This window comes from Lampris incognitus, chromosome 7 (genome assembly GCF_029633865.1).
Source record: "Lampris incognitus isolate fLamInc1 chromosome 7, fLamInc1.hap2, whole genome shotgun sequence".
NCBI classification, from domain to species: Eukaryota; Metazoa; Chordata; class Actinopteri; order Lampriformes; family Lampridae; genus Lampris; species Lampris incognitus.
Genome location: NC_079217.1, coordinates 16,211,809 through 16,234,091, shown reverse-complemented (window position 1 = coordinate 16,234,091; position 22,283 = coordinate 16,211,809). Strand labels below are relative to the sequence as shown.

Below are 22,283 nucleotides of genomic sequence, written 5' to 3'. Positions count from 1 at the left end.
GGAGCCTTTCACTGAGACAGGTGCCTCTGCACTAAGCCATCTATTTCCCCATGCTTGCTGGCTCCCTCACTCTCTCCCAGCTGCTCTCCTTTCAGAGCCCAGACACAGATTCCACACATGCCTCGATGTCAGCTCGGCAACCGAGTCAGTGGTCACTGCCTGCCCCTAATGACAATTGCCTAATATGAACATGCCAGCATGTCGCAAAAGCATTTTACAAGAGGCTGACATGGGTGTTGACTTGAAATTACTGCTGTATTAGAGGGTTGACATTGCTAAAATAGTAAACTGGCAATCACTTGGTATTGGCATACATTGCACACAGTATTAGATGTGTGATAATACTTTCCATATTGTTGGTAGTAGCACAGAACGTGTTACCTCTTCTCTATCTCATATCGCTAATGTGAAATAATAAAATAATTTTAATCAGTGTCATTTCATTTCACCCACTTGATTTTGAAAATAAATGCAAGTGGGTGTATCAAGTATTGGCTTGTTTGTGACTTTATGCCTACTGTGCATATGAATTGGTTTAACACCCTTGCTTTAAAAATAAAGTCGTTCCAACACTGACATGAATAAAAACATCTTAATATTTGTGGGAACTTCAACAGCTGTGTGTGTGTGTGTTTGTGTGGGCGTGTGTTGCTATATACATGTGAAAATGCACAATGAGGCTGTCAGCTTTATTGCCAGTGCACTGACCTGTGCACAACACAAACAGATTGGAAGAAGTCAATTAGCACAACAGGGAGTAGAGCGCAGATGTAACCAGACTGAGCACTGGAATGAATTTGAATTTGCTAAGCACAAGCTGTGCCACAGTGCCGTGGACCTTTCCATATCTCCTACTCAGCCTTGAAATGTTCATTAACAGTAATCTGCCCATCGATGCAAAACGCTAAAAACCTTCATCATGAACTCTCTTTCACAGCCCTTAAAGCAGACGTTGACGTCAACCATTAATTAATTGTACTGTCACACATTACATTATATTGTACAGGACACTATTTGTGGGGCAAGGGACAATGACTCCCTCTGGATTGACTGTTATGATGAAACTCTTAGTCTGCTCTGGAGGGGCTCTGGCAGCTCAGGCATTTAGTGGTGCTGCAGTGTGGTGCAACGGAGAACGCATGTGTGTTACGATAAACACATCTCTTTCTCAAGTTGTTTCACATAGCATGCGTGCCCATGCACAACACTGGACCGGCGCAGTGTTGTGTGCCAGTTGGCTGGCCTCCAGCAACAGGGCTGGGGTTTGGCAGCTTGGTTCCAGCATGCTCAATGTGTCAGGGGCAAGGTGCTCCACTGCATAGCTGGAATGTTTTCCGTCTTTGTTTGGCCCAAAGGGGCCGCGAGATACATTTGAAAAGGCCCTATAGTCAAAGACAAGTCGAGGCAAGTCTACTTCCAACTCTTGAGCACTCTTGAAATGATAAACAGCTAATATGGAAAAAAACAATCCCTTTAGCAGACTTGAATCTTTTAGGCTGTCAGCTGAAAGTGAGTAATGCGTCTTGAGTCACATATACAAAAACATTTAGACAAAATTGCAGAAAAGGGAACCTCACCATTACTCAACCATAACTAATAAAAAAAACATGAATGGTTATGCCACCCACATCCATATCAACGAAACAGGCTAACACAATGAATAACTGAGTGCAACTCTACTTTTAACATTTCAAGTTGATCGAAACAAATGTGATATGACCAGAAAATGGATTTCAGTGGCCCGTAGGGACTGGTCCATTTCATTTATTGACTCAAGAGCTGTATACCAGTCAAGCATAGGGAAGTTGAATCCAAGTACTTTGCAACAGCATCAGAGGCTAAAATGCAAAGGAAGAGGGCCACAAACTGTTTGTCTAAAAGATTGATTCCTCCTAGCCATCATTCTGGAGTCATGCCGGGGGGGGGGGGAGAAAAAAGGTAACAATAAATATGAATGATGCTAGACAGTGAAGGTGGTAACCAGCCGAATCAGAATGACAGTTATGATTTACATGGCTGTACCCCTGTGGGTTGGATACGAGGCATTGATGTTGCTATCTGTGAAAGAGTTTTGGCTGAATTTTTGATTCAGCTGCATTTGTGAATAGAATCGAATTGCTCACTTGAGAGGCCACCACAAATACACCCCCCTCTTCGCTTCACACAGACCAAGCTTGAGCCAAGAGCTTACATGTAAAGGGCTGAGAAATTACCAAGTGACTATTGAGTTTGGAAGGTCAAGACTCTGAGACAATGAGTAAATCCACCTAAGAATTCAGAGTGCCCTCTCTCTTTCGACAGAAGTAAATTTCATCCTAAAACAAGTGCATTCATCCACATCGGCAGAACCTGTAAAAGAACATAAATGGCTGTCACAATTAGAGATAACAGACACTTGCATGCATACAAGTTGTATGAATGGGGAACCTCTGCAGCTGTGTGAACTGGTCACATCACTTTCTTTTCACCATGTCATCATCACAGCTGGATCCCCCAAAGCCCCCTCGGCCTCCACCCAGGAGTCCCTTTACAATTACGTCATTCAGAAAAGATCTGCCTTGTATCTGCCTTTCACTTTCCTGGGGATGTGGAGAGATAATTCAGAGGAAAAAAAAGGTTTGTTTAAGTAAAAGTAAGTGGTGCCGAGGAGTGCATCGAATTTGTTTAAGAGGAAGGCAATGGTGCCATGTTAATGCCACAGATGTTTTCATCTGTCTCAGCACTTGTACGTCATCACACGTGAGACAAAGAAAAACATTTTTGCTCCAACTGTGCTCGCTAAATATCAAATGCACTCCCTTATGCCTTTCACAGGCAATATGTCACAGTTCTTGGATGAACAGGCAGTAGTCAGTACTACTGGACAGGACGGTCATTCTAATGTATTGAAATTCCACTGGCACAAAGCTGTACACAGTCAAGTCATCAACAATGTTAAACTTTAAAAGATCGCCAGAATTTCAAGCCATCGATTGAGCCAAAGTCCACGAGTGTGATTACGGGCAAGGTCCTATCCTGGAACATTGTGCATGGCCCCAGATAAAACATACAGGAAGTACTCACAGGCAACACATCACAGTATCTCTTGACCTTACGAATACTGTATCGGGATGGAATTTGAATACTGTCCCATTATGATATAGTGACACACAATTTTACTGACTAAATTAAGGATTACAAGAGTCTATTACCAACAATTTCTCATAAAGTTGGCCTGAAATATTTGAGTGAGTATTATTTGAAAAATAGTTGTGGTTTGATATCATCACTTCATATCATCCAGGAGTTCAATGTGATAATCCTCAGCTGGGTTCTTAAATATGGTATTTTTGCATATGTAAACAGATATCATAGTATATATTGGTATCATGTAAAATTCCCTATGATTATCATGATAATAATATTTCCATACTGCCCAGCACCATTGTAAAGCATGGGCATTTAACTGGCAACACAGTCTTCATAGATGGGCTTATGTTATTGATTGCTGTTTTCTAAAACACAGGCTGCTGTATTTTGACAATTACTAGCTTCTTTTTTTTCTACGCAGGTGTCTGTCCTGCTTTCACATGTTAGTGGCTGCAGCTCAGCATTGGTGTATTGGCGTTTATAGGGCTGCTCCCAGCTCTGTCATCCTCTGCACATCAGCTGGCAGCAGCCTCCATGCGCATCTCCAAGAGGCTTCAACACTCCCTGATTGCAGAGCCGAGGCCCGAGGGCTTTTACTCAGCTATACAGAATCCCCCTCTGTGCAACTCACTGACCACCGTTGTAGTAAGAATTGGATGGACAGCAAAGTTTACTTCCTCCCGGATCTCAACGGAGGATGTCTGTATGTCCTGTGGACACCTGTGGGGGACCATGAATGTCTCTGTGATAGGACCAACGGATGGGAACGCAGCAATGAACACGAACCCATTCATCAGCTATCCATGGCATGAGTCCCATTCAGGATACAGATACACATTGAGACACACACACAAAAGCCCAGCTGCCAAATGTGCCAAGCTTCTCCCCATGCTGGGCACCCATACATACTACCCCACTGTATATGCTCCTTTAAGAGAAATCAATTCATCTGGATTTAATGGGAAGAAACATCACAAATCTAGACTTCCCCTCGCTGGAAGAGCCTGACCTAACTATATGTTGTCTCAGATCAAACCGATCATCCCCACTTCCTTCCGCTAAGCCCTTACCCACATCCTGAAAAAAAGACCTTTGACTGCTTTCTGCAATTTTTCCCAGACAGCGGGAGAGACCAGGGCTGGTGGATCACGACAGAAAAAGGCAGATACTGACGATACTGGTGAGGTTGCATCAAGCCTTACCGTTACATATGTTTGGGAGTATAGCGTGGGGAAAATGACTTATTGTCTACATCAGCAAAAGCATCAAATGAATCATCAGACATTCTTAAAACACCCAGACACAATTCCTGACCTACTGGAGATAATAACTGAAACAATATAAAGTCTTCTATTAGACCTCTTTGCAGCTTTCAGGGGACGATAGGTAAATCAGAAGTTACACCACAGTTTCATTGGGGCCGAGAATGTTATGGACCAGTACAAAGCAATTACACTCCTGCCAAAACAAGGCCTCGGCGCTGTATCCTTCCCATAGAGACAACACAGTCGCATTGCTCTGGCTAAATACACCAAAGATTGATGAGCCATGAGTTATGGCATGTGTGCCGAAGGCATGATTCTCGCTCTTCTCTGAAACATGGGTAAAGTTGTTCTAAATAGAGTTAGTACAGTGTTTTATGCTCTGTTGCTAATGTTTTACGCTATATTGCTGCTTTGACAAAGGTTTGCCCCGACCAGGACGCATGAAAGTGCTGAGCCATGTGACTCATATTTGGCTGTGGTAGTGTTAAGCCTTTAGGAGCAGGCTGAATCTACCCCATGACTCTCCCTCGGAGCGAGAGCAGCCGCCGGGGCTGCCACCGTATAGTATTTTTACATTCCTCCCAGGGTGGAAGCACAGCCCATTAGCATCACACGCTAACATGCCTGAGGACAGAGAGAGGTATTTTCACCACTGAGGCATAGCACTGCAAAAACTACTCACTTCCAGTTTGTGACTGCGTTCCACTTTTCCTTTAAAGAGGACTGAAACCTGTCCACAGAAAATACTAAGAACGGAGAAGGACGATATCCTCCCTAATTTGTACACAACAAAATAACAAGTTTCTAATGAGGGGATTTACACTATGGAACATGAAATGCAAATGAGTTCTGATAGCAATAACAATACTGTCTCATGTGAAAGTGGGCCGACTCAGCTTGCAAGGCTGAAGATCGAATCCTATAGACCAATTACAGGAGGGGATCAGCATAGCCGCACAATGGGGCAAAGCATTAGCTAACTACCCTCTGTCAGCTTCAATAAACTTGGGCCCGTGTCACAATGATCTGCGATACCCTTTGTGCTGGCCCTGAGTGCTGAACTGTCTGTGGCCTCAACTGGCACGCTTTGCTAATTAAACCAGTGAAAATAAACTCAGTGAACTCAAATAACATGCATATGTTTCATTTTGTTCTCATTTCTGCCAGTGTGAAACTGACCATGGGTTTAAATATTAAGGTTACCAAAGCTGCATCAAGTATTCATTTTATGTTCATTCGACATAGCATGTTGACTAAGGACACAGTCTTAGAACAATGGCCTGAGTGGGGGGGGCAAAATGTTATGAATGACATTCTCTAATCTTTAAAATCTATATGACAAAAATAATCATGCAAATCTTTTTTTTCTTCTTGCAAGTGATATATGCAAGTGCTAGAAGCTGCTGTAAACCGAAGTCAAATTCCATGTGTGCATAAGCACACTTGGCCAATAAAGTTGATTCTGATTCTGAAATTGCATCTTATCTTGAGGCTTCTCAACCCAGTGGCCAGCTATAGGATATGTTATCTTATGTATGCAAGGTTTATCTTCCATACTTTCTCCTGGTTGTGCAAAATTTATACATGAAGGAAAATGGCTCATACTCTGAAATTACCGGCCCATTAATTTTTCATATAATTAAGCACAGCATTAGCCACTCTACAGATTTAATTAAGGCTTGCTGATGACTGACTGCATTTATCTGGTTTCAACTGCACTTTGAAAATGCAGGTGAAAACAAAATCAAAATGCTTATTATCTAAATGATGAATGGGTGAAATTCTCAATCGGTCTTCATTAAAGTTCACCAGACACCACAGCCAACAGAAGCAGCTAGTAACACTCCTTTATGGTCAGTCTTTATTTTTGAAAATTCAAGAATTAATTTTGTATTAAATATGTTAATGTTCTTCCAGTGTAGTGGAAATGTTATTAGATTCAAGACTGGAGGAAGAAGAACAGAGGCAGCTAGTCCTCTGATGAGGAAGACAAAGCTGCAGACGAAACCCATTGATCAGCAGTGATCGGCGCTCCTCTCCCTCCTACACTTTCTAAATTTACATTTCAGTTTTAAAGCCACATCCCATATTAGTTTAGAAAGCTAGTTGTAGGCTTTCTTGTCACCTGATGGGCAAACATGCACACTTGGTACACACCTCCATGGAGGTATAAACCTGGCTCACATTCATCATTTACTTTTTTCTCTATCTCCGCCTTTAGCTACCTTGCATGAGTACAACGAGAATGTCATAGAAAGGTAAGATTTTTTGTTTTTTAACCTAATGCCAAATAAACCTTTCTGCTAATGACCGGTATATATTTGCTCATGTGTTTTGCCTTCCTGCTCAATGTGCAGGAAATGAAAATGAGCAAAAAGCAGATTTATTTTCTTGCAGCGTACCAGTCGAACCCTTTTTCACACTGACACCACGTGTCAACATCTGCTATGTTTACAACATGCTGCACGTAAGCCAGTAAACGACATTATTCTGAGATCACGTAAACACGAATAGATTTATACAAACATTGACATGTGTGCTTTGTGTGCAAATACAGAAATTCTACTGACCAACTGCATAGTGATGAAAACTGAAGCCAAAAACATCACACAGACACAATGTTGATTGTCTCCTCAGATTCAAAATAGTGACATAGACTTCCTGTCGATGTATTACTCATAACACATTACATTGTGGCATTCCTTACAAAGAACCATCGATACTTTCACCAGAGGAATACCCCCCTGTATTAGAAGGATATCAAAAAATATCTCTCAATTTAGCATGAATTTTTTCTATCATGATTTAGTAATAGTTATACCAATTTTGAGGTTATTTCTCAACAGTTCAGTGAAGCTTTAAATAGGCCTAATTTACTATCAAATTGAGTCAACCACTTCAAGACATTCATATTGGGGGAACTTAATGGGGGAAGGACTCAGTCTCGTGACTTTTGCGTGAAGGGCCCCTCTGTATCGCCCCCGGTGCCATGATGCCAATGAAGGGATCTTTCAAGTCCTTTAATATAAAGGCAGACTGCACTGCCACCCACCCCCTGACCCAATACTTCTACAGTCACAGCCTCAGGGCAAAGAGCCAGACGGGGTGGGGAGGCATGAGCCCTCTGCTGGCCTTGGGTGTGAACGTGTACACACATGTACAGATGTGCATGTGCGCGCGCACACACACACAAAACCAACACTCCGGAGTTGGAATCAGTCCAAAGACAGGTTCCGAGTACTGCAAAATCATTCTTTGATTGTTAATGTGTTCCTTTATGATGATCTTATTAAAAACATACAATGGCAGCTTGGCCTAATTAATAACACTACTTAACTGCCCAAGTTACTGTTTTATTCTCTGAGACTTGTCTATCACAAAAGGATAACAATATGTCATCTTTATAGACTGCCATCTTCTCCGGCGTTTGGGGCGCATGACAAATGTATTTAGGAGCAGTGTTCTCGAACAACTCGATCACGCTTTCATGCTGACAACATCAGCGACGAAGTCCGGAGTGCTCAGGGCCATTTCGCAAGGGACACACCAAGCAATGACTCTCATCAGAAATCAATGTGGAAGCTAAATGCATTGTGCAGTAACATGACAGGCATAAGACACTGCTAGTGTAGATACCGTACAATAGTATCTTGAACTTAACTCGAGTTGCCCCCCCAGCCAAGGTAGGTTGAAGAGGGCACACCTACACATCCTTTATTTACTGTTGCTCTACCGAAACTAGACATGGCTGTAGTACAGTATTGCCTGCAGATACGGATCACGGCTTCTAGCTGACAACCTCTCTCTCTCTCTCTCTCTCTCTCTCTCTCTCTCTCACACACACACACACACACACACACACACACACACACACACACACACACACAGACACACACACACAGCAAGGCTTACCTTAAAAACTCTTGCAGACAGGTGTCACAAAACCGGTGCCCGCAGGTGGAGACTTGGACCGGCTCGCGCATCGCCTTGCTGCACAGCGGACACTGGAACCTTCTCTTCGGTTTCTCCAGAAACTTGTAATCAAAACCCGGCATGGCTGCAGGACGCTCGTCAAACAGGCCTTCGGCTCAGGTAGTAAACGTCTCTGTCCGCTCGAATCAACGTTATTTTCTGCACTAGCCGTCTCTGCCGATGCGCGTCAGGGAGCCACTTCGACGCTCATGCCCCCCCCCGCCACCCCACCCCCCTTTTTCAGCCGACCGAAGAGTTTTTTGGGGGGTTGGGTTTTTTTTGTTTTGGTTTTTTTGGTGACAAGGATATTGGCCGAATCGGTCCTGTCTTTCTACCACCCGGGCGACTGATGACAACAATAGAAGGAGAGAGAAAAACCCGGCAAAACGGCGACAGTCATCCGCGTTGCCGCAGTTACAACGTTCAAACCCGACCAGACCAGGTCCCCCTGCGGAGCTGATGCGAAGCGGTCGCTCGGCGTTCCCCTACCGTGCCGCCGTCCTTCCTCTCTGACAGATGGAGCACAATGCACGTCTCCCTGTTTAGGTAGAGCCGGCCCTGCCTCCTCCTCTTTACGGGAGGAGTCAAGGACATATACATGTGTCCACATGACTTCTATCTCCACCCTGAATCTTTAAGTAGATATTCAATAGCCCCTCGCTATGACGCAATCGAATATTGTTTCTTTTTTGTTTTGTTTTTTCTCACGTCGGTCGCCCAACGGACGCCAAAACCGTTGTAAACACGCACACACATTTTATTACGCGTATCTCCGAAAAGCCTGACTGCAGCGGTAAAATACTCAATAATAAGACGGAGGAGAGTTTTCCTCGCTTTTTGAGATTTGCGTCATTTACATTAGTAAATTAAACACTGGCTAATTGACATGATGCGGTTTATCAATCTACAAGTGGCGATGCCCCCTAGCGGCGGATCAGACAATGTAACAGGAATTGTGTATTTTATATTCTAACAATGATACAGCAAAGCTTCCATAGCACACCATGTCTTTTGTCTGTTGCTGATAAGACAGCTGATATCATCCACCTGAAAGTCTTGACGATGGGCCACACACACCAGTGTTTTATATTGGCTCGGTTGCAAGTGCATTGCACTACCGTTACGTCATCACTGTCAGAGAAGCAGTGGATAGATAGGTGAACAATAATTCAGTTACATCCTCTTAAAATCATGTGGGGGGGGGGGGCTAAAAATTTTTGCATTTTACATTGTTAAAACACAATGACAGTCAAATTACATTCACGATACTGTGTAGGTGTCTTTGCAGATGAAATGTTTAGCTAACTCGAGAATCAGATTACAATAATCAAAATTGCAAATGATGGCTAACGAATACTGTCATTTGTTAGTTATTGAAGAAAATCACTATACTACATAGTATTTTGATACTTGATGGAATAGCCTATTGATTAACGTATCTAAATGGGAAACACGATTTGCGTATATACACAAATATCACTAGATACTTTTATTGAATAATAATAGTTTTATAAGCATGACATATACACAAATCAAATTACACAATATACAGAAAAAAAGTTAATCTTAATCTGGATTTTGAACGATTTCTTGATAAGTTAAAAGTAATTGGTAATTTCCAATACTTATCAGTTATAACCAGGTCAATTTTCTGTTTCCTAACTTCCATCCAGGTTGGATGTTGTCCAAGGTGGGATGAAGACAGTCATCTCACCCAACAAATGACATTAATTCATGAGACTTAACTCTCCAAATCCCACAGGGTTCCTGATTATCACATGCTTATTGCTGTATCAAGTGTTCAGTAAAGATAACACCTACAGTGCTCAACTCTGTCCTTTGAATTGGATGTAGGTTGCTAACACATTAATACTCAATAGTTTTTGGTAAGGACTGGCATGACAGAAAATGGAAATGACAATGACAATAAAGATGGTAATGAACGAAAGCATTACACAGATATGATTACCTACAAATGAAACACTATTGGGTACTCTATAGTGAGACATAAATGGAGGTTTTGGACACAACTGAATCATGCTTTCGCGGCTTCTTCTCATCCTGTCATGCTATATTTGACAGTGAAAAAAGTGCATGAACAGAGCGGAGAAGAGGCAAGGTATAACAGTATTTTTAGCATAGGGTACATGATTTGGACAAATGTACACTGTGTACACTGCATTTTCAGATGCATTGTGTACATTTTTGAGGGCATTTCTGACCCTCAGACAAAATGGAGGAAGGTGAATATAGTGCAATATATAGTAAATGGGGAGCAATTTCAGACATAGCTGGTATCTTAAGGACCCTGTTTCTGGCAGTGTAAAAATCTTCCTTTGGTCAGCAACTTTCAGTCACAAAAAGGCTATGGTTTGCACACAAAAGCAGGCACAGATTTCTGTGGGGTTAAATAACATTGTGGAATCTGCAAGACTAAAATTATATTAAAATCAATTCAGAACCATCAACTTTGAGATGATCAACAGATCAATATCCTTCATGCTAGGTTTGATTTACAGACACAATCAACGCTTTGAATGCAAATTCTATGCTACCAATACATGTGCGGACAAATCCAATTTAGCACGAGATGAACACCAACAATGCATGCATATTGAATCTGGTTGGTTAGTTCCTTTGACAAATGAGTTAAGAGCACTAACGTGGTACTTGCTGTTTATTTTTTCACACCACCGTGCCATCTCATTCACGACTGGATTACTAGAAATCAGATCATTCAAACAAACCAACTGGGTTTATATTCTATCAGGCTCACCCTACCAACTTCTGAGAGTGTAATCCAGTGGTAATGTTTTACTAGAAAGTTCCACATACTAACCTGCTTTTGAAAAATATTTGCTTTGTCAATAAAAAACTTTGACCCTTTTTTTGCAATTTCTCCTTCATATCGAATCACTATAATCCGAAAGAAAGAAAGACACGGTTATATTCTTAGAAAGCTGACTGGAGGGGAAGAACAAGTCAATTTCTGTGGCAACAGCTGCACCATGAAAGGGAATCTTTCAACTGCAGCACGGATGGGCCTCTGGGAGGGGATAGTCAGCAGAAGCTGTCCTTCACATTACGTCATTGCAGGGCTTCACTTCATGATAGCCAATGAGTGAATGTGCAGTGCTCTTAAGAACAGGATCATCTTGGGACAGGTTCCTCAAGCAAAGCTGAAAGATGGGGGGTAAAAAGACAAGAGATACCCATTGGCATATCACATAGTTTCTAAAGAAAAGAAAAGAAAAAAAGAAATGTGTCACAGAAGTCAAGGGACACAGCAGAAGTGCACCAGAAATAAAGTACTGCTGCCCTACATGTGTTTACAATAGAGAGTGAGCCTCAACATCAGTATCAAGCCAAAGTAATTTATGGGCACAAGGGTAGGTATAACTATGCACAAACTCACGCACACACACACATCTTCACACACACACACATACACACACACACACACGCACGCACACGCACATGCTTGCACACTAACAAATGTCAAAACTATTATCTGGACTAATCCATTAAGACATATAATGCCTGTAAACTTTTTTTCTGCATCACAAATCTGGTTATACAAAATATTTTGTATTGATAATAGTAAAGAAATCCCCTCATGGCATTATTCACAGTGTTTTCTAATGACCATCATGAGTGCAACCGCAGTGGCATTTGGGCTGGTTTCCTGTCATATGGTCCAGTTCATGGAAACATTGGAATGGCAGCCGGATAGCAGTTATGTCCCTTTCTCTGGGTTACAGACATCTTGGTTACTTATTAGATTGTGAAGCAGTTTAATCTTTACCAAACCTGCATTTTCAATTGGGGTGTGTAGAGGAATAGTTTAATCCTGCCCCGACATCAGTAGATATTGTTATAACCGAGACAAATCGTTATCTTTTTCACAGACACAGTCATGAGGGAGGGGTACTTATCACTGCCTGTCTTCTTTTTTTTTCTTCAGGAGGGGATTTATATGCTGTGCACAGAGTAAAACAGTTAAGGTTGTGGTGAAAATAGGATGAATTATTACTTGGAATACAGTTAAAAAACATTCTTTCATTGGGTAATCAAAGGACGGTTTGTTGAAATGGGTGTGTTAATGTTGTTTTTAGTGTGATCCAAATAACCCAATGCTAAATGTGGGAAACATGATGGGAGTCCCAATTGTCGGTGCTATTTCTTGTATAGAGCAAAGGCACAATAGAGTCCCTCAACCAGAGCTAATTAGGTGTTGTGGCTAGTGACCCCAAGGCTATCGCAAGACAAAGAGGTAAAGATGGGGCATGGTCACTTTTCAATAGACCACATGAGATAAAGCTTCAGGAACATCTTCACTGTGGGGGGGAAACCTTTCAGGCTTACAAATGAGCCCTTTCACGTTTCCAGTCGTGACAAGGGAAAACACACGTCTCTGTCATCATCATCAAGGGGATCTTGTCTCGATTTCGGCTTTTCTTTCACAGAGGGATCAGCGATTGCTCTTACATTTCACCAGGTCCCAAACATTACATGGTAATTGTTAATGGGCAATAATAAAGAGAACTATTACGTTTCACTGCCAGCAGAGTGTTGCCATGACAACAAGCCACTGATGTCACTGTGAACGGGTGGCTCTCGTCGAGCTGCACTGCCTTCGGTATCCCAGAGTCCTCCTCTTTTCTTCCAAGGCGGCCACGGGCTCCCTTTCCCCAGGTATACACATCTCCCTCTGTAGCATAAACAAAGATTGCGTTGGTCACTGTCTTCAAATACACACCCTCAGTATGAATGTATGAATTTACAGAACACTCTGCCATGGCGGAATAGCAGCTTTATCCGTGTAAGGCCAAAACTGAACAAAGCTTTGTATGAACAAAGAATACATACGTACAATGCCATTTATTATGAATCTCTATCTATTAACCTATCTGACAATCTAGCTACAGACCAACAGACAGGTAGATCATAAATACATATACAGCATATGCACAAAATAACTAAAAAAAGAATAGGACATCAAAAGACAAAGGTTCTCAGATCCAATGACCCATTACTCAACCAGATCCAATAGCTAAAGAGAAGGCATCCCCACAGGCAGCCATGGTAATCCCCTGGAGCCCTGGTACCAGGTAGGGCACACGACTAGTGCGACGAGAACTACAGCCAATCTGCCCATGCTGATTACTGCCAAAGGTTAAACACTGGCCCCGTTCTAGACAAAGAAATAAAATGGGTTACACACAGTCATCATCACCCATGAACAGTGCATGAGATTCATTGTGGCTTAAGAGAGCCTATATGGCGGATGCCTGGAGAAAATAAATGTTGAGCGCGGGTACTGTTGGGAATGTATTCATGGACGGTAATGTTAAGAGTTTTGAAAGGTGAACTATGCATCACCTAAGAAAGGAATTTAATTTTTCTTATTTTACCTGTAACAGCTACAGAATGGGCGGTTCCAATGTCAATGTAAACTATCTTTTCCACATTGAGAGGAGATGACTGGACAGCAGAAAAAGAATGGACCTCTTCCACCTGATCCAAGGAGCTGGGCTCCTCTCCCGCAGTTATCTTGTCCAGACCAAGCTTGTTGAACCTAGCCACAACAAATAACAATCTGATCCATGGAATTAAACTAGAGGCCGATTATTAATCACAGAAAAAAAAACCACAACAACAAGTAACAATCTGATCCATGGAATTAAACTAGAGGCCGATTATTAATCACAGAAAAAAAACCCACATTCATTAAACTACATACTTATATGGAATAGTAATTTATACTACACAGAATTCATGTCTGTAAATAATACAATTCTTATGAGGCAACTTAAAAAATGACTTTTTCAAAGGGAAAGGACCTTTCGAATAGCTAAGAATGTCGGTGATTGTCATGGGTAGGCAGGAAGTAGCTAAACCACAGGTATCTGAGTAATGCTGCCCCCCTTTAGAGCAGAAACACATCCTATTGTATTCACTCCTGTTCCCCGCTTACATAGTGAACTCTACATCCTGGCCGAGACTTAATGGGTGAAGGATTAACAAGGAAGGAAAAAAAGGTTTCTGTCATTGTAAAAGCATACTGACTCACCTGACAAGCACCAGAGTGTGAGGCCATATGATGTTTTGTCATCTAATTAAATCTGAAGTGAGGCATCCATCACTGACACAGTTAACAACTTAACCAGAACTGACAGGCATCATATTCACCTGTTGCTTCCACAAGCCAGGATATCATACATGGTGCCAATAATCATGGAGCAGTCAACCCCACACAGCACCTTCTGGGCCTCAAATTCGGCAGGCACACAAACCTGTTGGGGTGAGTTGTGGGATTCCTGGGTGCCTAGCCCAAGGCGGCCTTCAAAAATGAACACGGAGAGGGCAGAGCATTAAACAAATCAAGTCATATGGCAAAATGTCTTGCAAGAACTGCTGTCATAAATCAAGGACATGAAAAGTGACATCAAAAAGAGAATTCAAATGCCAACTGAGTTAGGGAGTGAGACAGAAACAGAATCATTTACCATTGTCTCCTCTTCCCCAAGCAAATACTTCTCTCTCATTGGTAACCGCCAGTACATGAGAAGCACCACACGACACCTGAACCAACTCGTAGCCAAGCAGAGCCTCCACTATTTTGGGCTAATAATAAAAACATAGAGGGATATCAAACTGTCCCCTGTTTATAAATTCTGACATCCAACACAATAAATATACTATCACCATGATGCAGTGGACATCAAACTTTTAGCAACAGTTATTCATGTAGATTTAGGAATATGTTTTTTTCACCTTTTCACTCGTTTTCTCTCCACCTTATTTTTTGTGCAATTCATTTTCCATTACCCAAGGCTTTGTTGTTATAAGCTGAGGCAAAGCATCTTCACTTCCATTCACATATCTTGAAAAGTAATGCACAGCTACGAGCATGGGCCATTCAGTAACAACCTCTGACACTGTGGGAAGTTTGTAGTGTTTCTTATAAAGCGAAATGTACGAAATAATGTTTGCAGCTGTGAAATCAAATGCATACTAACTGCCCCTGCTGAATACATTGATTTTAATGCCACTTATTTGTGGTTTGCTACACTATAAGAGGGAAACTAACTAGGGTCAACCTTATAAAAGAGACATTTCTTCTAAGCAAAACCAATGCTGTGGCATTTACAGTAATGAATTAATCCACATAAATTTATCTGTCAGCAGTGAGTTTGATGGAGTTTTATACTGAGTGGGATCCTGCAAGCAGCATGTGGTAACTTGCATTACATATATTGCATAGAATTGTAAACACAGAGTAACAGTCAAGCTCCATGAGCAAAATTTTTAAATACATGGGTATATTCTGTCATAGGGAAATATTTTTTTACCTGTGTCACATCATTGAAATTACCATGTCCAAGACAGCCGTTGCTTCCACTGCCAAACGTCATAATAATACCCCTGTCTGAATAATAAAAAGAGAAAAGGGATTAGAGGCGCTATTAGTGGGTGGGTGTGGGTGTATCATTACGTGGACTAACAGAATGCTTATAATCCCTAATGAGGTAGCACTAATCTGGCTCAACACTATCATAAGTGGCAATAAGAGAGGGGCAATTTATTCGGATGAAACATTCTGTAATCCTATGTTATCTATTTTCAATACTGGACTTGTGGCAGCTTCCTGCAGGTGACACTGACAAATAGTCCATCAGAGTATGACCTTGAGAAAAGTGCAGCTCTACAGAAAAAGGAAAATTATGCAAATAATTACAGAAGGGTATACTGATTTGTGTTATCTAATCAAAAGTGAGGTAAAAGAAGTGACTGCATCCACACTTTCGTACGTTGGTTCGATTCGCATGCTATCTCCGTGTTTAATGATAGCAACATCCTAAAGTGCTTGCGGGGAAAAAAAGCAGGGATTTCCCATGGAAGAGCTTCTCACTAGGTTGAGTGAACACAGAAGCTGTCACCCTGATGGTTATCCAAGAGAGATGATCCACAAACCTGTCATGCAGGTGGTGAAGAGATCACCACAGGACACAGACTTGATTGTAACGCCAGACTGACCCTCTAGGAAGCGGGAAATGAAAAGAGGTTGCATTTGCTCCACAACACCGGGCAGACTGGGCTCAGCAGAACCTACTGATGGAACCTATGACAATAAGCGATTACAAAGAGGAGATGAGCACTGATTTTACAAGTCAACATTATGACAACAAAATAAGAATGCTGCAGACAGCCAAACACATTTTGGTACTAACAAACAAGGAAACAAAAAGAACAGACTTGTAATGTGGTATATTGGTTTGTCAGCATATGTTCATTTGGAACCCCTTCCTCCATACCTTAACTAAGGTTGATATTCCGACCCCACCCTCTGTCCATTGCTCTAGCCAGTGTTTGTACTGTATTCTCATCCTCACCCTTGTGGCTACATCTTTGTTTTTGCCACTGCCCTTTTCTTGTGCGACCTTGTTCGTTTGTCTTGAAAATTGCCACCCAAATAAATTCAATTTTATCATCCATCCATCCATTATCCAAACCGCTTATCCTGCTCTCAGGGTCACGGAGATGCTAGAGCCTATCCCAGCAGTCACTGGGCGGCAGGTGGTGAGACACCCTGGACACGCCGCCAGGCCATCGCAGGACCAACACACAAACACACACATTCACACCTAGGGACAATTTAGTATGGCCGATTCATGTCTGCATGTCTTTGGACTGTGGGAGGAAACCGGAGCACCCTGAGGAAACCCATAGAGATACGGGGAGATCATGCAAACTCCACACAGAGGATGAACCCCAAGGTTGTACTACCCCGGGGCTCAAACCCAGGACCTTCTTGCTGTGAGGCGACTGCATTAACCACTGCACCACCATGCCGCTACAATTTTATCATCATCATTATTATTATCAATGTTATCAGTAAGCAGCTACACAAATGTCACTGATAACATCATCTAGCTCTGACAGCCTTGTCCAGACAAAGAAATACCAAACTACACAGACCTCCCAGGTAATAAGACGGCCAGACTTGGTCACCCCCATCTTCTGAGTACGTCCCAGGGATACCTGCAGCACCTCTGTGTTGAGCATGGGCAGACGAAGAGGCGCTGAAATGCCACTGCCCCATGTATAAACCGAGGACAGGGGAAGGGAACGCACTTTTCCTGTTCCTACACCTATTGTTCCATCTGATTGAGCGAGAGTACAAAAGACAAATATATATTTATAGTATCACATGTTGGTGAGCAAGAGAGAAAAACTGATTCTTTTTATTGGAAACGCTCAGTGGGAATACATGACTGACCTCTAGATCTGTTGCTTGGCACTCTTCCTCCTGGTCTACCATGACCAGACTGTAGAGTGGACAATGGCTTTTCAATTCTGAAAAAACAGGGTTAGTCAGTGTTACATGATGTTAACAGCACTATGTAGAATGTATATAAAGAAACTTGTTATACATAATATGGGAAATATTTGTCTCACATCAGTGAGCATATAGCTTCTCATACTTCGAGGCTCTACCTGCGCATTTTGACATTGCCTATATCGGTGTAGAGATTAAGTAGTGGTCTGATGCATATGGGGAGAGCCATTATTTCATTGAGCTGAGGCCGTTTGGATGGGTCTAGATTGAGCATGTTGAGGATGAGCTGTCGGAGTTCGGGGCTGTATCTATCCGAAATTGGAGCAAAGGTACCACTCATGATCTTCAGAACCAGGGCAGGTAGATTCTGAAGGATAGAGAATGGGGGGATTATGAATATGTAGCTATATCTGAATACATGCTTTTCTCATGACAGTTATTTGGTAAGAAATTAGCTGTACATACATATTCCAGTGCTGGCAAAATCACATGACTTTCTCTGTTATAATTAACTCCTCCAAAAATCTGCTTCATGCTTTAACATTGCTTATTTTTGGATGTTCTTGTTAAATATTCTAAAGAGGTTTCAGATCACATGGGGTTTAAAATGGGGCACTGTTGGTTGTTAGAATGTGTTATTTGACCGTAGGTCTTTGGGTGAAAGAAAAAAAACCTACACAGAGAAAAATCTACACTGAGTTAAAGACATAATACTTCAAAGGCCACTGTGAACGCAAGAATGACCTGAAACCTTATTTCTAAATCAACAAGGGACCAACGATGAAACTGGAATGGGAATTTTTAAAGTATTAGCAAAGAAAATGCTTTAAGTACAGCAGCTTCAAAGGCTCTCTTAAGGCTGGCTAGTTCATAGAGCACACAGCCTAGAGCCCAGATGTCGCTCTTCTGGTTATAGGGTTTCCCCTCACACAGCTCTGGAGAGATATAGCATGGTGTTCCAACCACCTACGGAGACAAAAAAAAAAAATCAGAGGGAGTTAATTGTGCAAGCGCTGTGGAAGGGCTATTGTAAAGGTTTATAATATCAGGATAAACATGTTTCCTGAATGAACTGACTACCGACATTTTTGAGTCAAGTCAATTCACCGTGTAAGCTTTGCTCTTGCTAACGAGGATTTTGGAGATTCCAAAGTCACCAATTTTAACTATCATCTGGTGCTTGTCAAGCAGAATATTCTGAGTCTTTAGGTCCCTGTGCAAAATGAGTTTATTGTGCACATGGTAAAGGGCCAGCAAGATCTGCACAAAGAAGTGAAGGATGGTGTCTTCATCCAGCAGAGAGTTACAGCGCTTCTGGATGTAATCAGCCAGGGTACCACCTGCATGAAGAAGCCAAGAGGAAAAATGGATCAGGTTTATCTGTACACTGTATGACGTAGATATCACATCGTTACTGCAGTCACAGTTACCAAATCACGCTTTTCGTGAAGCACTATAGCAGCTGATGCATGATGAGCTGTCATTAGAGCTGTCTGGGTCATATAGGGAACCTTGTGTCATAAGAATGACACAATGGGATGTAGCCCTATGGCACAGGACCCTGAGAAGATGTGAGCGCAGTGTACTACAACAATGAACAAAACGAGTTAATGCAATGAGATACCATAGCAGACTTACCTGGTGCATACTCCATTGCTATCATGAGGGCCTTATCCTCCAGGAAGTTCTCATAGTATTCGATGATATTTGGGTGGTTGAGCAGTTTTAGCACCTGACACTCATTCTGGGCTGCCAGGCGCTCATCACGTGACATCTGCTCCACTGGGATCTCCTTCAGGATGACAAAAGCCCCATCGCTGCGCCGGCGGCACAGGTGTACTATCCTGTAGCAGAATAAGGAACACAAAAACTAACCTGGGTATCTTTTAAAAGGAGGATGTGTGTGCTTGTTTATATGTTGCATTAAAGAAAGACTAACATGGTAAGAGTCCACCGACAAACTGAAATGATGAGACAGCATTGTGTTGAAGGATGCTGTAAGAAAGAAAGGGTAAGAAAAGTAAAGAAAAGAATAGGTAATTATGTTAATAGAAATGGTTGTAGTAATATTTGTTAATATAATGGTCGAGAATTAAAAGCTCTTTATAGGTCAAATACATTAATAACTTAGCAATTAGCATATTCCTATGAAATGTGCTGTTTGTTATTTCTGTACTTTTTTATATATAAAAATTTGTTTTTAAATGAGAAAAATAACATGTTTGGAAAATGTATAATTTCTGCCAACACCAGCCCCCCCCCCGACTCGTGTCCGTATGTTTAACGTAAAATAGTAAAACATCATTTTGTAAAAGTATAGGTTAAAGTATCTAAAAACATGAGCACATATACGTCTTAAGTACCTGCAGGGGGTATCTGTTTTAATGTGACAATCCTGGTTCATAGTATCGTATAGTTAGCTGAAATAACATCACCTAGCATCTGTGTTGTCAGTGGATGAGTTCGTATTCGGCCTTGGCGCATTGCTCAACTTCTTGGAAAAGACTAAACTTTTTTTGTTGCTCTCTAACTTTAGCGTGACAGTGCAATAGCGTTAAAGGACATGGTGGAATAATTTTAATCTGTATACATTCCGTTTAATAACAAGCAGGCAAATAACTTCGGGTTTACCCAAACGCTCCTCTTCCCACAACTTTGATTTTCTCATACTTCTCCATCGGTGCCGCAACACGATCCCGTCGTTTCCAAGCAACCCGACCCTCCTCCTACATGGACCAACGAGGGACAAAAGTAAAGGCACGCAAACGTCGTTTTGACCAAAGTGCGAATCCCCGTGCAAGTGGGGCGACATGAGCGGTTCAATCTTACCATTACAGTTTTTCTCGGTCGCTTTGGTGCATTTCTCACATCACTATTAACATTTGCACAACAGTTAGTTCAACCTCCACAACATTTAGTTATTTGTGCACATCATAGTAGCAGTTTCTCATTCCTTCCAACAAATTGCAAATGCTTTTGGACATGCATCGATTGCTTTCATACAACTCTCTGCTGTTTTATAACATTATCATTTGCTTATGTCATGTAAGTCAAAATGAACTATACTTGTGAATGCTGAATAGACATTCCTTATAAAACTAATAGTCCTCATTTCATTGCTTGAGTCATTACATACAAAAATGTTGAACTAGTTGTCAAAATCTGTCAAGCAAATTTTATACGTTTTTTTAATCTTTTTTTTCTTCCTGAAAATGTCTTCTAAATTCAACAATTTCTCTCAGGTGAACCTCAGCTTTCACTGATGAGAAGGGGTGTGTGAAGCATTAGTTGCAACCAATGATAAGCCACTTCTCCACAGTCACTCAGAGCTGAATCCCATGATCCCCCCCCCCTTTACAAGCATATATGAACCAAGCAGGACATAGTGTGTACCATTTCTACAATACTGTGACACAGAAATGGAAGGTTAGCCTCGTGGAAGAGGGGTGAGAATGTGGGGAGGAAGGGGAATGGGACAAAACAGGGAAAGAGGAAGAAGAGGCCAAGTACATAGGCGGATTCCTGATTAAATCAGGGCTACAATTGTGGATCATGTTGTCAATCACGGCCTCACAATGGCTGAGGCTGGTCGAAGGGTGCAGCCAAATGTTGGGAGAACCACTGTAAATTCAATTATTCAAACATTTCGTCGGGAGAACAGGTGTGTATAATGGACAGTAATTCAGCACTAAACAATCTGCACTGCACTACTGTCATTGTGTCATATATGAAGCTTGCAGTGGGACAAGAACTTGTCACTTTTTACATTTTACATTTAGACTTACAGCTTTACTGCAGCACAGATTGTGTATTGTAGTGTTACAGTAAAGATTTGCCATATTTACTGTAATTTTACTCTGCACCACAAAGGATTGCAAGACAACCTTGCAGAGGTGGAAGAGGGCCCCTTTTTACTTTTTAAGAAGAGGAAGCCATTTGTGCACTGGTGATTGCAAACAATGCCATAAGGTTGAGAGCGATACAAAGTGATGTTATAGAGGATGACAACATCTTTGGGAATATTGAATCCGTTTCAATCGCTACAATTGACAGAGTGCTCAGGAGAAATGAAATGCGCATGAAACAATTGTACAAGGTGCCATTTGAACGGAACAGAGTGAAGGAGATCCGTCACCAGTATGTACAGGTAAAACATGTATGTGTTCTATGCATACTCTAATGTTCAGTGCTGCAAACTGTTTACTTTGTGTAGTGCCATGCACTACACTTACATGACAGTTCTGTGTATGTGTAGTCACAGTGCATACTGTACAATATGTTGTCCAAAATGCATTATGTTACACAGGAAAAGTTGTTATAGTTTTTCTCGCTCCCTCTTCTGTGATAAAGCATGTACTGGAGCTGGAGGCCAGGGAACCGCTGCACACATTCATATACCTTGATGAGGCGTCTTTCAATCTGGCAAAAGGTAGAAGGCGTGGAAGGAATCGCATTGGACAGACAGCAACCACTGATGTCCCAGGCCAACGAGGAGGGAATATTACTGTGTGTGCAGCCATCTCAGAAAACGGCGTCCTAACCCATATCCCCCGTCTTGGTCCATACAACACACA

General features: G+C 41.8%; 2 protein-coding genes across 3 annotated transcripts in view; both read right to left on the bottom strand.

The window, feature by feature from the left end:
- The window catches only part of traf4a (tnf receptor-associated factor 4a), a 34,126-nt gene extending 25,586 nt beyond the window's left edge, over nucleotides 1-8,540 (bottom strand). The window contains exon 1 of the mRNA XM_056283896.1: nucleotides 8,307-8,540. Within this exon, the coding sequence (XP_056139871.1) occupies nucleotides 8,307-8,449 (143 nt within the window). The 5' untranslated portion in view covers nucleotides 8,450-8,540. The remainder of the gene's footprint in view (nucleotides 1-8,306) is intronic.
- Nucleotides 8,541-9,851: 1,311 nt separating this feature from the next.
- Nucleotides 9,852-20,351, bottom strand: nek8 (NIMA-related kinase 8). 2 transcript variants are annotated; one of them, XM_056283655.1, is made up of 15 exons: nucleotides 20,073-20,351; nucleotides 19,348-19,553; nucleotides 18,817-19,049; nucleotides 18,544-18,675; nucleotides 17,868-18,076; nucleotides 17,650-17,726; nucleotides 17,349-17,533; nucleotides 16,344-16,491; nucleotides 15,722-15,798; nucleotides 14,876-14,993; nucleotides 14,559-14,709; nucleotides 13,781-13,944; nucleotides 13,408-13,560; nucleotides 12,919-13,077; nucleotides 9,852-11,545 (listed from the first exon to the last, which is right to left on the bottom strand). In XM_056283655.1, the coding sequence occupies exons 1-15, from the start codon at nucleotides 20,111-20,113 to the stop codon at nucleotides 11,517-11,519; spliced, it is 2,082 nt and encodes a 693-aa protein (XP_056139630.1). In that variant the 5' UTR covers nucleotides 20,114-20,351; the 3' UTR covers nucleotides 9,852-11,516. The 2 variants fall into 2 exon arrangements, with proteins under 2 accessions (XP_056139630.1, XP_056139631.1); XM_056283656.1 differs by having other exon boundaries at nucleotides 11,518-11,600.
- Between the last annotated feature and the right edge of the window lie 1,932 nt (nucleotides 20,352-22,283).

Bases quoted from the DNA above. Each gene is read 5' to 3' on its own strand.
- nek8 (XM_056283655.1), bottom strand. From the start codon at position 20,113: ATGAACCAGGATTGTCACATTAAAACAGATACCCCCTGCAG. The intron at 19,050-19,347 runs GTAAGTCTGCTA...TTCTTCATGCAG, and splicing joins AGCAATGGAGTATGCACCAG to GTGGTACCCTGGCTGATTAC. The intron at 18,676-18,816 runs GTGAATTGACTT...TTGTCTCCGTAG, and splicing joins GCAAGAGCAAAGCTTACACG to GTGGTTGGAACACCATGCTA.